This window comes from Anguilla anguilla, chromosome 2, assembly GCF_013347855.1.
Source record: "Anguilla anguilla isolate fAngAng1 chromosome 2, fAngAng1.pri, whole genome shotgun sequence".
Classification (NCBI taxonomy): Eukaryota; Metazoa; Chordata; class Actinopteri; order Anguilliformes; family Anguillidae; genus Anguilla; species Anguilla anguilla.
The window spans coordinates 31,858,949-31,873,381 of record NC_049202.1 but is presented as its reverse complement, the minus strand read 5'-3'; the positions used below and the strand labels follow the sequence as shown (position 1 = coordinate 31,873,381).

General features: G+C 38.8%; 1 protein-coding gene across 3 annotated transcripts in view; it reads right to left on the bottom strand.

The window, feature by feature from the left end:
* Positions 1-14,433, bottom strand: part of LOC118221872 (regulator of G-protein signaling 17-like) — a 48,237-nt gene that overhangs the window by 15,864 nt on the left and 17,940 nt on the right. The window contains exons 1-3 of one of the 3 annotated variants that reach the window (XM_035407299.1): positions 10,930-11,727; positions 9,761-9,891; positions 4,904-4,978 (exon numbers count right to left, since the gene is read on the bottom strand). In XM_035407299.1, coding sequence (XP_035263190.1) covers positions 4,904-4,978; positions 9,761-9,891; positions 10,930-10,941 — 218 coding nt within the window. In that variant the 5' untranslated portion in view covers positions 10,942-11,727. Of the gene's footprint in view, positions 1-4,903; positions 4,979-9,760; positions 9,892-10,929; positions 11,728-14,433 lie in introns of those variants that run through there. The other 2 variants (XM_035407300.1, XM_035407301.1) reach the window with 2 other exon arrangements.

Genomic DNA, 14,433 nt, shown 5'->3' with positions numbered 1-14,433 from the left:
AACAATCAAAATGATAAACAAACAGGCCGGATCAGTAAGTGGGGGAAGAGGGGCGGGGTCCGCCTGAGATCTAAAAAGCAACAAATACACAAGGTTCCCCTGCCTTCAATCATCCTCGGTAAGGTACAGTCCCTAAGGAATAAAACAGATGAACTGCAGGCGAGTGTAAACTATCTCCATGGGTACAGAGATGCCTGTCTCTTGGCTTTTACAGAGACCTGACTGACTGACTCAGAGGTGAACTCGGATTTGGCAATTCGGGGTTTTGGCACACCCCTCCGACTTGACAGAGACAGTGGTGTAACAGGGAAATCTCAGGGGGGCGGGGTCTGCCTGTACGTTAATCAACGATGGTGCAGCAACATTACTGTATGGGAGAGACTTTGTCTGCCTGATGTTGAACTTGTCGGTGTCAGTAAGACCATTTTATTTACCAAGAGAATTCCCTCAGATTTTTGTGACAGTTGTGTACAATCATCCAAAAGCCAATGCAATTAAGGCAGCTGACCAAATTTCTTCGATGAGCCATAATCTACAGCTGCTTTCCCCCGATGCGCCCAACCTGATTCTCAGAGATTTTAATCACTAACTTAAAAAAATCACTGAACAGTTTTCACCAGTATGTCACCTGTCCTACTTGCAGTAACAAAATCTTGGACTTATGTTATTGCTCAGTTAAGGCGCGTATAAGGCCGTAGCAAAACCCCCGCTTGGACATTCGGACGATAACATTGTTCAGCTCATGCCGATCTATAAGACGGTACTGAAGAGAGAGAAGGCGCATGTGCGTCAAGTGAAAGTGTGGACTGATGACAGCAGTGAGCGTTTAAAGGGCTGTTTTGACTGCACTAACTGGTCTGTGTTTCAGAACTCGTGTGACAACATTGATGAACTGACAGAGGTGGTTTGCAGCTATATTACCTACTGTGAGGACCTTGTGATTCCTTACAAATCAGTGAAAATTTATCCTATAAGCCGTGGGTTAATAAGTCATTGAAATGGTTTATTGGCCAAGAAGCATGATGCTTTCCAGCAAGGTAACTATGTTGCAATAAGAGAAAGCAGTGAGGTCAGGTCAGAGATTGCAAAGGCCAAATTAAAGTATAAGGAGAAAATTGAGGGTGAGCTTGGTTCAAATAATCTGAGATTGGCTTGGAACGGAATGAAAACCTGGGTTGCAGGACAAAGGGAACAAATCCAAAAACGTGATGAATATTCACGGTTTTAAAACTAATAAAGAGCTGGCAGATGGAATAAATGGTTTTTCTCTACGATTTGATAACCACGACTTTAGCGCTGAGATCAGGGAGACCCAAAAGAGGGTCACTGCTACTACTCAGATTGAGTTTGATGCTGAGAGTGTTAGAAACATTTTCAAACTAACTAAAGTTAGGAAAAGTCTGGACTTGATTGCATTAGTGGGCAGGTCTTGCATTCTTGTGCTGAACAACTCTGTGGTATTTTACACTACATTTTTAAATTGTCTTTGAACCTGCAGAAAGTGTCCATACTGTGGAAACAGGCTATTATTGTACTAGTAGCAAAAAAAACATCACCCAAGGTCCTCAATGACTTCAGGCCAGTGGCACTGACCTCATTAGTAATGAAGTCATTTGAGAAGTTGGTGAAAAAGTGTCAGGTAACGGGTAGGTAGGACCCAAACGCAGAGTAAAAAACTCCAAAAGGTAAATTCAAACTGAGATTTTACTAACCTCTTAGCGCAAAGCCCCTAGTGGTCGGCATGCCGGCATGCGGAGATTACTAAACTCAGACATTCAGTACTACTGCAACCAAAGTATGAGTTAAAAACAGAAACGCGTTGTTTTAGTTTCATTAGTAGTCAATGCACGACAACTGTGCCCAATAGGCAGTTTTGCAGCACCACCATTGTCGCTCTGGTCGTTCATTTAACACACAAGCCCTCCCTGCAGTCTCATCTGCAACTACATCCCCCACCCATGACATAATGGGCAATATTGTCTATCTTGGTGTTCATAAAAATATTCTTTCACCACTAAAAAATCGTATTCTGTCATAGCAACAATATAAACCCAACAATAGCCCTATGATATGCCAATACAGCAGTGAAAACCTGCTCACTGAATAACTAAATAAACGAGAAAAAGGTTTTTTTAAAGATACCATGTCATTCTACAGACAATGTCTGGGACTAAATATTGAATAAATATACAACCTTACCGTTGGTTTTACGAGACTGAGTGGTCATATATTGTCTTGTACAATCCGTTTGTGAAATATACGCGCATTTGGGATGCCTGGGTACCTTCCAAAATAGCTGTGCGTAATACCACATGTGTTGTTCACGGCGTTGTTGCCCTTTTTAGTACAGTCTGGCTTGATTGACAATTCATTTATTCAGTAGGTGAGAGTATAAGCTTTCTAACGATGAATAACATGTCTAATATTGCTTTTGGAATAGCGTTTTATAGGCCAGCGTAATAGAAAGTGTTGTTATGATCGCATTCACTCTATGGTAGCAGTAAATGACCCTGCACCGAAACGTTGTCAACGATTTTCGTAATTTCTTGGAAAATGCTATTATTATTGAGGACTTCTGGGCATAGCTAAGCCATACGTTTGCTGATAGACCAAGCTGACATCGTTTTCTGGTGTAAGACAGAAGCGGATCGAACTATAGCCTATCATTGATTTACTGTCTCTGTCTATATCTACTGAAAACAGATAAGATTTCATCATTGTAAGTATTACTGCTCAAAATATTTCAGTTATATACGTTATTTTTTTAATTGAGTGTCTTATATAAATAGGTTAATGGTATTTTATAATGAGGATATTTCACACTGTAATGTAAGCGTTCGTTGGTAGTCTAGTAGTTTTTGTGATGCATGTAACCGTGATGACGAGAGTGTTTGGACATTGCCAAAACATGGTGGACGGTTGAAAATTGTTTTCATATCGTCCCATCCCCATACAAGAAAACATACGAGAGTACAGAGTATAGAAATACATACAAGAGTTAATTATTACACATTTAGGTAATGTACAACATTGTGTGACAATATTTTTGCATTATTTGTAAATCTGATATCAATATTTCATCTTAAATCTTCATAAGGGGCTCATTTATATGCTTACAATGGACAAAAAAGTATTATATTCCTTTTTGGAGAGATTTTGGATGTTTCTGGACCCCTAGCTATTTTAGACCACTGTACTGATGGAAAGCTTGTAATTCCCGCTTGAAAATGATGCAACAGTGAGTTTCTTGAGTAAAAACAGTTGATTTGTAGTGAAATACGGGAATATGTTGTGATTTACAGCAATGCATAATTTAGACATTTTGGATAGATTTGGAGATGCTGTCATGGTCCTGTGTTTCTGTCTGCGTTTTCCCTGTTGGGCCGCCAGATGGCGGCACTTCTGTTTTGTGTCCTGCTCCCCCTGTGTTAATTGTTTGATTGTTTTCAATTGTTCTATTATTGGTTGCTGCTTGTCTCGTTTTCCCTTCCCTCTCTGTGGCCTGATTGTTCATGGTGCCCTCCTGTGTCTCGTCAGTGTCTGTTCTATTTAAGTTTCCTCCTCCCTTGACTCAGGTGCTGGATCCTTGTGGTTCGTTCTGATTGTTTGTTCGTAATCCATGTGTTCGTGCCTATGCCCTGGTGTTCTGGTGTTTTTGGATTTTTTCATTTTCTTGTTCCTGTGTTTGTTCCTGAGATCTGTTTTGTTCCCGCCTATGTTTTTGACCGGTTTGTGTTTTTTACTTTGTTTCCGCTTGTGTGTTTCTGTGCGTTTCTGCCGTTTGTTTTTCGTACTGGTGTAGTTCTGTTCTTGTATTTTTTTAGTTTTCGTCTTATGCCCCTCGTGGCTCTTTGGTTGTTTTGCTTTTTATTTTTAGTAAAGTCTTGTTGTATAAACTTTTTGAGTTCTGTGTTTTTTCCCACTCTGCGCCTGGGTCCCACCCCCCGAACTGTTACAGATGCTGGGTATACTGCTTAGTTTTTCATAGATCTTTAGTAGTTCTACATATCTACCCTTAGATTTTATGAACTTGTGTATAGTTTAACTTGCTGTATATATGCAATCTCTCAGTATTTCATTGCGAACTAAAAAAGAGCGAATTCATTTTTGATTTTTTGCCTAGACAATTGCATTTCTAGGCTAGTATTGTAAGTGGTACAAATGTCTTGCTTCATTTAAGCCATTTTTCAAGTTTATGTGGTGTTCACATCTGAAGTTATAAAGCTTTAAATATGGTACCCCCTAAATGGGCAAGGATTGTACAGATTTGGCTTGTGCTCCAAGGGGTTAATATGAACAAAACCCAGGAAACCAAAAACAAGGCCACACAGTGCAAGTCTCAAAAAATACAACAAAACTTCAGAACAATGCGGAATTTAACAAAGTCCAAAAAAACGGAAACAGAACTCCGGCAGGGCAGTAACAGGCAGGAGCGCAGGCAGAAACACACAGGCGGAAACACAGAGTCAGAAACACAAGGAACCAGCACCCGAGTCAGGGAAACAAAGGACTTAAATAAACCAGACACAGGTGAACTCAATACATAATAAAACAAGAGAGGGATTGGATAACAAGACATGAACAGAAACAATGATTGAATAATAGAAAACAATAATACAATTGACACAGGAGAAACCAATGAGGGAACGAACAGAAATACAAAACTGAAGTACCGCCATCTGGCGGCGCAAAAAGGAAAAACAAAAACAGAAACACGGAACCATGCAATCACAACCTACTGAAGAGGCTGAAATAATTATTGAAAAGAAAATACAAAATATTTTTTCTGCCAATGACTCACTGCAGAGCCAATCAACCTTTCAGAGATATTCTCATTCTTATGACAGTGAAATTCTCAGTTGTATTAAATATTTCTGACACTTGACTACTTATGTATACTTACTGCTCGTTTGTCGCTTCAATACTGTCCATTTTAGTACACGTCTGCTGTTCAGTGCGACCCACCCTGTCTTCATTCCTGACAGAGAAACCAACACAACTCTGTGATTGACAGGCAGACTGTATGTGGAAGGCAAAAAGATGTGCCAACAAATACTTCAAATTCTAAACACTGAAAACAAATGTGATTCCTCATATAATGGGGCACTATTATCATTGTGGATTATCTCCAGTTTAGTACCCAAAATTATTGGCATGCCTACCCTCAGAAATTTTAATATTAGCAATCATGCTGTTAAACATGTTCCCCCGTGTCCACAATAGTGTTGTCACGATACCAAAATTTTGACTTTGATACCGATAGCAGGTTTAGTATCATGATACTCGATACTGAAATGATACTCAAAACTCAAACGATACTGATTCGATACTCGGTACCTAACGATGCTGAAATTACCTTGATAGATTAGAAATGTAATGTCCACATGGGTTGACCTCATTTTCGAATTCATGGTTTATTAACAACCTGGTTTATTAACAACCTTTAAGTTGAAGCCTGTTCAACATATTAATAAGCATAGGCCTATAGTGTTAGAACACTAAACAATAGAAAAATATATTAAATATATTTCAAAAATTAAACAACTGTATACTAAAGAATCTTTAAAACTTTCACTTTAAAATATATCTAAAAACAACATATTTTAATGACAATATAGCATCTTCCTATAATAAAATATTTCCAAATTAGAACACCTATCGCTACTGAAGTCAACTAAATCGAAGCTTGCACTGTATCAACGAGGATGAATGCACAAGTGCACATCACCTGACTTGGCTACCTTAGTTGCTACTGCCATCTAGCGAAGATCCAGACAAATTACACCTTTCATCCTCTCAATCAGTAATGCGGGACACACATTTCCCTGGCTTTTGCATTTGACCTAAAAGTACCGAACGTCGGAAAATTCTAATACCAAACTGAAAAAGTACCGAAGTTTCGGTATACCGTGGAACACTAGTCTACAACATCACTGTTTCTGAAATGTTACTGAAGCAGCTCTAGTTCTGATAGTTCTGGAGGACCACCAGAGGGCTACAAAAGGTTGAGAATTAATTCCCAAAATTAATATGTGAACAATGCAGGGTGGCAAAACCCCCATGGTGCGAGAAATCACACACCAGCCCACCAGTCTTCTTTTCCACATGACTACGCTCTGGCGTTCATCCAAAATTTGTAGAAATATATGTGATGTCTGAGAGCTTGCAAAAAATAAAAGGCGTTTCCTCCCATCCTCTACACTTTGAATGGGCTGGAGGATATCGCTAAGTTAAAGGACCGATTAATGCAAAGAGGTGAAAACACCTTTGGTAAGAATGATTGGTTTGGCCACAAGGTCACACCAGAATCATCTGGTCTCCATCTCATACATACAGGGGTCCAAGAGAAGAGAAGGTGTGGATTTCATTAGCTTGCTTTGCGGCTTGAATAATGAGGAGAAATGCTGTTTTTAGTTGGGGCCATTTTGAATAGACCTGGATTAATGGTTCAACAGGAGGTGTAAAGAGTGTTTCCAGCACAAAAGGTAAATCCCAGGATCAGTAATGGATCAGTCCTGTAATGAACTGATATATCTTGCCATCTATCTGAGTAAGTGTGTCCTGTCTCTAGAGAAGCTGCCATGGTTTCCCTATCCCTATTTCCAATAAAAATGCATGTATTGATTTTTGAGTACATGCAATTCAGTTAAACAATTTTTTGGATTAACTCAAACATTCTCTGAAAGATCTGACCATATTATTACAAAGACTGAAAATAACATACAGTAATTTGTCTTGTCCCTCGTCTTTGCCTGTCTCCAATTTTACAATCCCCTAGATTAATACAATTAATGAAATATAACCTACTCAAAGAGAAAACAACCAATGTCATCATAGCTAACTTCTACAATATTTAATGTATTTGAAAAACTAACTCAGCATTTCCATACTTCGAGTATTTGGAGCATATGAGATGGAGAAAATTATTTTATGTAATGTCTAGTATGACAATTCATAACAAAACAATTTAGCATAAAGAAGTAATGTGATAATGAATTATTTTCTTAAAGGCATTCACTTTGCATTTTTGCATATTATTTTTGATGAGGAGTAGAGATATATCTTTTTTGCAGGACAATAAACCTGACATTTTGAAACCCGGCATCAGGAATGTAAACAAAAAAATAGCAAGGCTTGTTTAGTTTAACCAGTGACATTTTTTAGGATGTTTTCAACGACTCTGTCAGGTCAAACTAAATTATAGAAGCCCAATATGTATAAGTGGCCCTTGCTCCCAAAGGGTAGCCATGGCCCCAATCTCAGCAAGGTGGTCATGGAAACAGCTACGTATTGCCATTGTCTTGGAAACCACAAAAACTAGGTATACACTAGATCAGTGCAGCAGTGGCATCACTAGGGTTGGTACGGTTAACCATTGGTGTCACCCGATGTTGTGGGGGGGGGGGGGTGCTGTGGGATGTTGTTGACCGGGGGAGGATGGGGTGGGTGGCGGGTGTGGGCACAAGGCATTGTGTGTCATGCATTCAAGGAATTGTGTGTTATGCGTGTTATGCATTCAAAGCGCTTCTCGTCACATTAATACCGATAATTAAATCACCCGCTGCTTCGGAGAAAATAGCTGTTTCAACTCGTCGCTACACAACACTACACAAAAAATTTATTGCCAGTCATTTCGGTGTCATTCCCCTCTGATGTCACCCAGTGCGGTCCGCACCCCCCACATCCCCCTAGTGACGCTTCTGCGTTGTAGTCTTGTAACATGGCGATCCATCTGATTAGTGTCTCCTGAAAGCAATCTTTGTGCAGTATGTTCAGTGTGCTTCAGTTTCAAGCAGGTCAGAACATCCCAAGAGATCGGGGACTTGAAAAGGACTCTCCACTACCACAAAAAGTTAATTCAACAGAAAGTGCTATACTTTTGAAACCTTAATCTGAAGCATGTTTAATTGTATATACACAACAAACTATATTGCAGTCACACTAAGTATGTATGTATTCAAAGATATCAACCATCTCACAACAAGAACAAAAAATTGTATTAATTATCATTTCAGGCAATGAATGTTCATGGCTCATTTTTTTCACGATGCACAGGAAGTAATCAATAAAGGTGTTTATGCTACACATTCCAGCTTTCTTTCAGCAACTCCGTGTGCCAGCATATATGCAGTAAGTGTAGAAACCACTGTTGGATAGGTGTCAGATTATCACCTTTGAGAAACAAGCAATATACTTTGTGTGACCATAGGAATGTATCTGTGTATTCTCTGTCCTCCTCCTCCCTCCTTCACAAACATCAAGGTAAACATCCTGGGGTTTCCCAGAAAGTCTTCTCTTCTTTGAAATTTTTATGGATTTATTGCCCTCTGGAGGAAACTCAAATAGTCAGAGACCCTGCGTGGCTATACGCAGCACAAAGAGTGTTCCTTGTGATCTGAGATTTCAAGGCAATCTGTGAAATTTAATGGAAATCATTAAGTAAAAACCTTAATGTGTATATAGATAATGGGAGTTCTGATCGTTGAAATCTCAATTTTTGGAGTTCCACATTGGTTTCCACTTTTAACTGAAACTATTTGGTTTTATTACATGGAAAATATATAGGTGGAGATCGCAACTGACAAAATTTAACAATTATTTGAAAATGAAAATTCCTCTGTCGTTGTCAGGAACAGTTGAAAAACTTTCATGTTTATTTCTTTGATAGCTGAGCTGGATTACCTCCAAATATAGCCATGTTTTATATTTTCAAAGAGCTTCAAACCAGGAATCTTAGCATTTACATAATTTATGCTCACATTATGCATTCAAATTACTAGCCATCAAATCATTTGTTACCCCCTGCTAGATTCAATAAGGTAAATAAGGTTAATTTTATTACTTCTGAGAAAATAAGAGAGGGAGAGTCATCTGAGAAACACATGTACATCAAAAATATAATTTTAGTATATAATTCATCTGAACATTTTAAACCCCAACAAAACTCTACAAAAAACATCTGGAAGAAAAATAGCTGACTGTTCCAAATGAATCTAAGCAAACACTAATAGGCTAATTTAAAAAAAAAAAAAAGTTTTGTTGAGGATACGTATTGTACTTATTCGGTGTTTGTCAAAAAATTATTTTCAAGTGATTTGATATAGAATCTCCTAAAGGAAAAAATTAAAGATGTCATTTGACCTTATTACATTAAGAATATAAAGGTATATGTATTTCTGCAGGTATAAGAATTAATCATGCTAAAAACAAATGTTTGATCTGGAATGTCCTGTAAAATTTTGCATAAGCAATTCTGTACTTCTATTATTATTGCCCCCAGTAATTAAAAAATCCTGAAGTGCTGTCCGGGCAAATGAGACAACAAGGAAACTAAAACAATGGATCACTGTTCATCTTGTATAAAATTTACCACAGTAAAGATAAAGGCAGAATGCCCATTCACATCCCTCACTCTTTACTAACGTAAAGGGTAATGAGACATTTTCTGGAATCGTGTTGGAAACTTACAAATACGATATCTAGAAAATATTAGAGAGTGTATGTATTTATTCATCCACATATTGTGGAGTGATAAAAAAAATGTTAAAAATGGATTTTTTGGTAAACTAATCCTGTAATATAAATGACAACCACTGTTCAGATGCACATTGTGTCGTACATGACCTTGTTGGAAGTATTTAAAATTGCCATGTTTCAAATCAACCAATCAATCATTCAATAAAGAGTGAGCGAGAGTAAGTCACATCTACCAGTTGCAGTGAAATATGGCCTGGCTGCACAGACAGGCCGGGTTACATACCAGGGGCATTTGCAGCAGCCACTCCAGCACAAGCAGCAGGTATTGGGCCTTGGGTGGCCAGGTGCCTGAAGGGGTCCTTCAGTGTGTGACTGCTGCCGCTTTCTCATTTCAACTCGGTTTGAACTTCGGGGCTGAATGCAGAGGGAGAAATTTTTTCTGGTCAAACTTACGAATAGACAAGGCCTGCATTTTCCCAGTGTCATTCGTAACAAAATATTACAACATTTCAAATGTTGTACAGTATACATGAATAGTAACTCCCATAGAGAGGGAGGGAGGGAGGGAGGGAGGGAGGGAGGGAGGGAGGGAGAGAGAGAGAGAGAGAGAGAGAGAGAGAGAGAGAGAGAGAGAGAGAGAGAGAGAGAGAGAGAGCAATTAACAAAAACTTACTCCTGTAATCTTGTAGCCACAGTGGGTTGTAGTTAGGTGAAATACATGGTTGTAACACCAAATGATGAAGGCTAATGTGGAAAAGGTTTAATTGTATGACCATCTTTAGTTTCAGTATGGTCTTATGAGTATAAAGTTGTGCTTTATCATATCGCGGGTTTACAAATGACATCTGCAAAGCTTCTTAATAAACAGATTTTACAAAATGGTGCTGCTCTTTAAATTCCAGTTAATTTGAATGAATTGAAAAGCAGAATTACATCTCCCTTGATATTCTGGAGATATTTCTTAATACATTTAAGTTCTATATTTGTGGCTACTGATGCTTTCAGTTGTGCTCTGCATAGTACTATGGTTGTGTTTAACATGCATTGTATTTACCAACACTGTGTAAAAGAAGGATACACAGTCAGGGAAAGTACATTCACTACACAGCTGTATTCTTTATTACATAATTTCCCTACACCGCATAACTTAAAACATAAACATCTCTAATGTATATTTATTTCAAAATGAAGGCATGTTGGAGAATATACCTGATAACAAAACTTCTCCCAGTCATCTTGATCTGGCACTTATATTCTCCTGTTTCAACCCTTTCCACCTTTCCTCTTCTGTACTCTTCCCAGTGCAAATATGATAAACTACATTATTCCCTTTAAATTACAACTCATTTCCTCTGCCAAAGGACAAGTGTGTAAATTAGGACTTGACTTGAACTATTCAAAATTCCAGCACAAAGTTATATTATTTAAAAGCACACATGTCGATCTCCTTACCTGAAAAGTCATTATTTGATATCTACAGTAGGCTTTAACTCTGTCCCAGCATTTCAGCGTGAAACCAGTTTTGTTTTCTTCGTTGCTCTATGCATCATTGCTCCACTGGCAATTGCTGCACATAAGCTGAGCATGATATGCAAAACGTCACAGTTCCTCCCATGAAGAAATGGAAAAGAAACACGCACATTGATGCAAAACATGATGACAAACCCTTTTGTTGCAGCCAGAGCATGTTGACAAAGCCTCAAAGAAATGCAAATCCAGCAGTGTCCAGAGGTTTACAGGACACACAAATAAACAAGAGCATATTAAATGAATAGAAATAAGTAAGAAATGTAACATTTATGAATAAGTATTTGAAATTGAAATTAATAATATATTTTATTTAAATTGATGTCCTTATCAGTTTACATAGAGGTAAAGAGAAATGAGAAATGTTGCAGAACTGGTCTCATACAGTCAATGCGCCGTCAAGTTGCATTATTTTGCATATGACCAGTGAATGGACTGGTGTGCATCTGACCTTTGTACACCATGTTTGATTGGTAGCTGTATTTGCTGTTAGCTGTAAGAAAGTGTGAAGTAATTGGCAAAGTACAATACCATAGCAGTATCTGCCTAAATTTTCCCTCGATTAACTGTTGATTCTAGACTGCCCAGAGTGTGCTCTAAGAATGCTCTCCATCCTCTTCAGCAGACTTATCAAACCATACATTAAAGGCATGGTTAGATTGACTGAAAAGACTTTATCTGACCATTCCCATGTTCTCTATGCAGAGCCCAACTAATGCCCTTAAAGAGTGTTAGAGCCCCCCCCCCCCCCCCCCCCCCCCCAACCCCAACGGCAGGTGTAATACATAAAAATACTTTATTTAATATTCAGTTGGACAATTAAAAGTGCAATAAGGGAGATTGGTGTGCCAGGAAATTGACTCACACCATTACAAAACCACAAGAATTTTCAGAAAGAATACAGTTTTGATCACTACCTGCACATGCTAATGCCCTCTCTGATAAGTTTTGTTGCGGTGGTCAGGTGTATATTTTGAGAAAAAAAATATATATTACATGAATGTATATGTTGGCTATGCTTTAATAAAGTTTAATTTTAGAACCATAGAACAGAAAAATAGTAATCGTTCATGTTAGATCAATAAGAAAATAGACTAGAAAGGTTTTTCTATAAATTTCCTCTGAACTGCTACAACATTGTACAACCATAATTCAAATGCTAATAATACTACATACCATATACCATTATATTTATCATTATTTCATTAAAGCCTCATAGGTTCTGAAGCATGGCATGTCTTATCACACACCGGGGACCTACTCTGGTCTGGGCCGTAGGTGCCCATAATTGACCAGCTGTGTTTGAAATGTCCTCCCCTGACTCGATCTCTGAACAAATTTAGCTGCTGGACTACAGAGTGAAGACGTCAGCCACATGACATCATGCAGTTCAGAAGAAAATTCATTTTTCTTTGCTGTTACTAACTGAGAAAGGAGTTTACAGTGATGGCAAAAAAACTCAATTTCTGCCGGCTTGTGCCATTAGCCAGTGCAAATGCGCTGAACAGAGGGAAGGCTGGAGGTGAGCACAGGAAACTGCCTCCGAACCCGAGACCACCCCTGAACCTGAAACTGCCCCTGAATGAGTAGTGGCAGTCAGTGCCACTTTCACATTAAAGGAGATGCAGCCTGCCCAGCTCATGTAGGCTTTGAGGGCCTGCTTGATGCTGCACCTGGACCTGCTATACAGGTGGTGGGACTCGCAGCAGCTCATAGTGCCGTGGTGCCTCCAGTCCAGAGCGCTGCAGCATGTCCATGGGGTAAGCCATTTTAGGGCAAACAAGACTCTGCACAGGCTCCATGCTGGTGGCCATGGACTACTTCACAAAGTGACCAGGGGCATACATGGTTCTCTCACAAGAAGCGTTGTTGATGGCGGAGTGTCTGATGTTTTTCCGGTTCAGGGTACCTCAAGAGCTGCACTTCCACTAGAGAAAAAACTTTGAGAGCCAGCTCTTCGCCAAGGTCTGCCACCTCATCACTGTGCAGAAGACCTGCAGCACCCCACTGCACTTCCAGAGCGACAGGCTAGTATATTTGTATTATAGGCTGAAAGTTGGGGTATAAAAGGAGAATACGGTCAGCATGTGTAGCCAGTTCTATTCTTCCTGCGCTTGTGATTAAAGCTGCATGGAGGCAAAGAACCCCCCTAAGTCTTTATTTTTCGATAGCTGATGACCTCGGGGTGGATTATCCTCCATATTACATCGCTAGTTACCTTACAAAAGAAATCGATCAATAATTTGAAATACTGATATGATGTGATTTTATTAGTTCAAAAAAACTAAAGCTGCATTCTTGTAGACATTAGAGAGCAATTCAGGAGTATTAGCTAATGGGAGAACTGGAGTAAGATACAAAGCAAGTTAACACTAGAACTACCTACATTCTATATTACTTTAAGTGTAAAACATTGCATTTAATGTAAATAATTGCGCATATAACACTTTTTGTTCACCCAGGCCATATTTATTTACTTACAATGCAAAAGCTGACATCAATGTCATCATTAACATTAATTTCCTCCCCAGCATGTGATTCAGTCTCACTCTCTTCTTGTGACATTGCAAGCACCTGGAGTTTGCTTGCAGTCAATTTCCGCTTCATCATTGTAAATCTTTGCATGAGTTTTTACAAACTTACTGAATATACTGTATAGCTAACACACGTCACAGAGTAATACTGTAACTGTAATAACAATGAGATTTACAAGGCAACACATGTATGGCATTGGCAACCTTGTCATTTCACAAAAATGTTACACGTATATGATGAAGCATACAAGCAAGATATATGAAGGTCAATCTGACCATTCATGGCCACTTAAGTAAGTAAATGTTTATATATTTATTTCCTTATGCAATATTGATATTCAAATTATATCAGAATGTTAAATACATATGTTTAGGAAATGCCACAAAAGGAGAGCCACATGGATTTCATAACGGAAGATGTACTGATTTTCTTAGAGACAATGAAACAGTTCAATTGACTACTGTGACATTTCTCTCTGCAATCATATGAAAAGAGTTTTAAGTGGTCTGTTCCCCACAGCAGCATCATTATTCAGAAATACTTGACCATAAAATGCCTGAAGTGAACAATCAGAATCCAGCATTCAACAAAGACGGGCAATAAAATCAATTATACCAAGGTCTTGATTCATCTTTGGCTGGAAGGTGTGTATTAAGAAGTGATAACTGGCACTGCATACCTGTGGTAGTCAAACGGTCTGATCACCATTCTACATTCATATGCTGGTGTCATGGGTCTGGGGTGCAGTGGCCTTGGGCTGCCACTAGAAGGCACCCGGCGTCTGGGAATCTCTTAATTTGTTTCAGGTGTCTGATTTCCTATTATTTTCACCTAGGGAGGTGCCTTTATAAGCGCTAACAGAACAGCAATCAGCGCTTCTGTGTTAAACCCCTT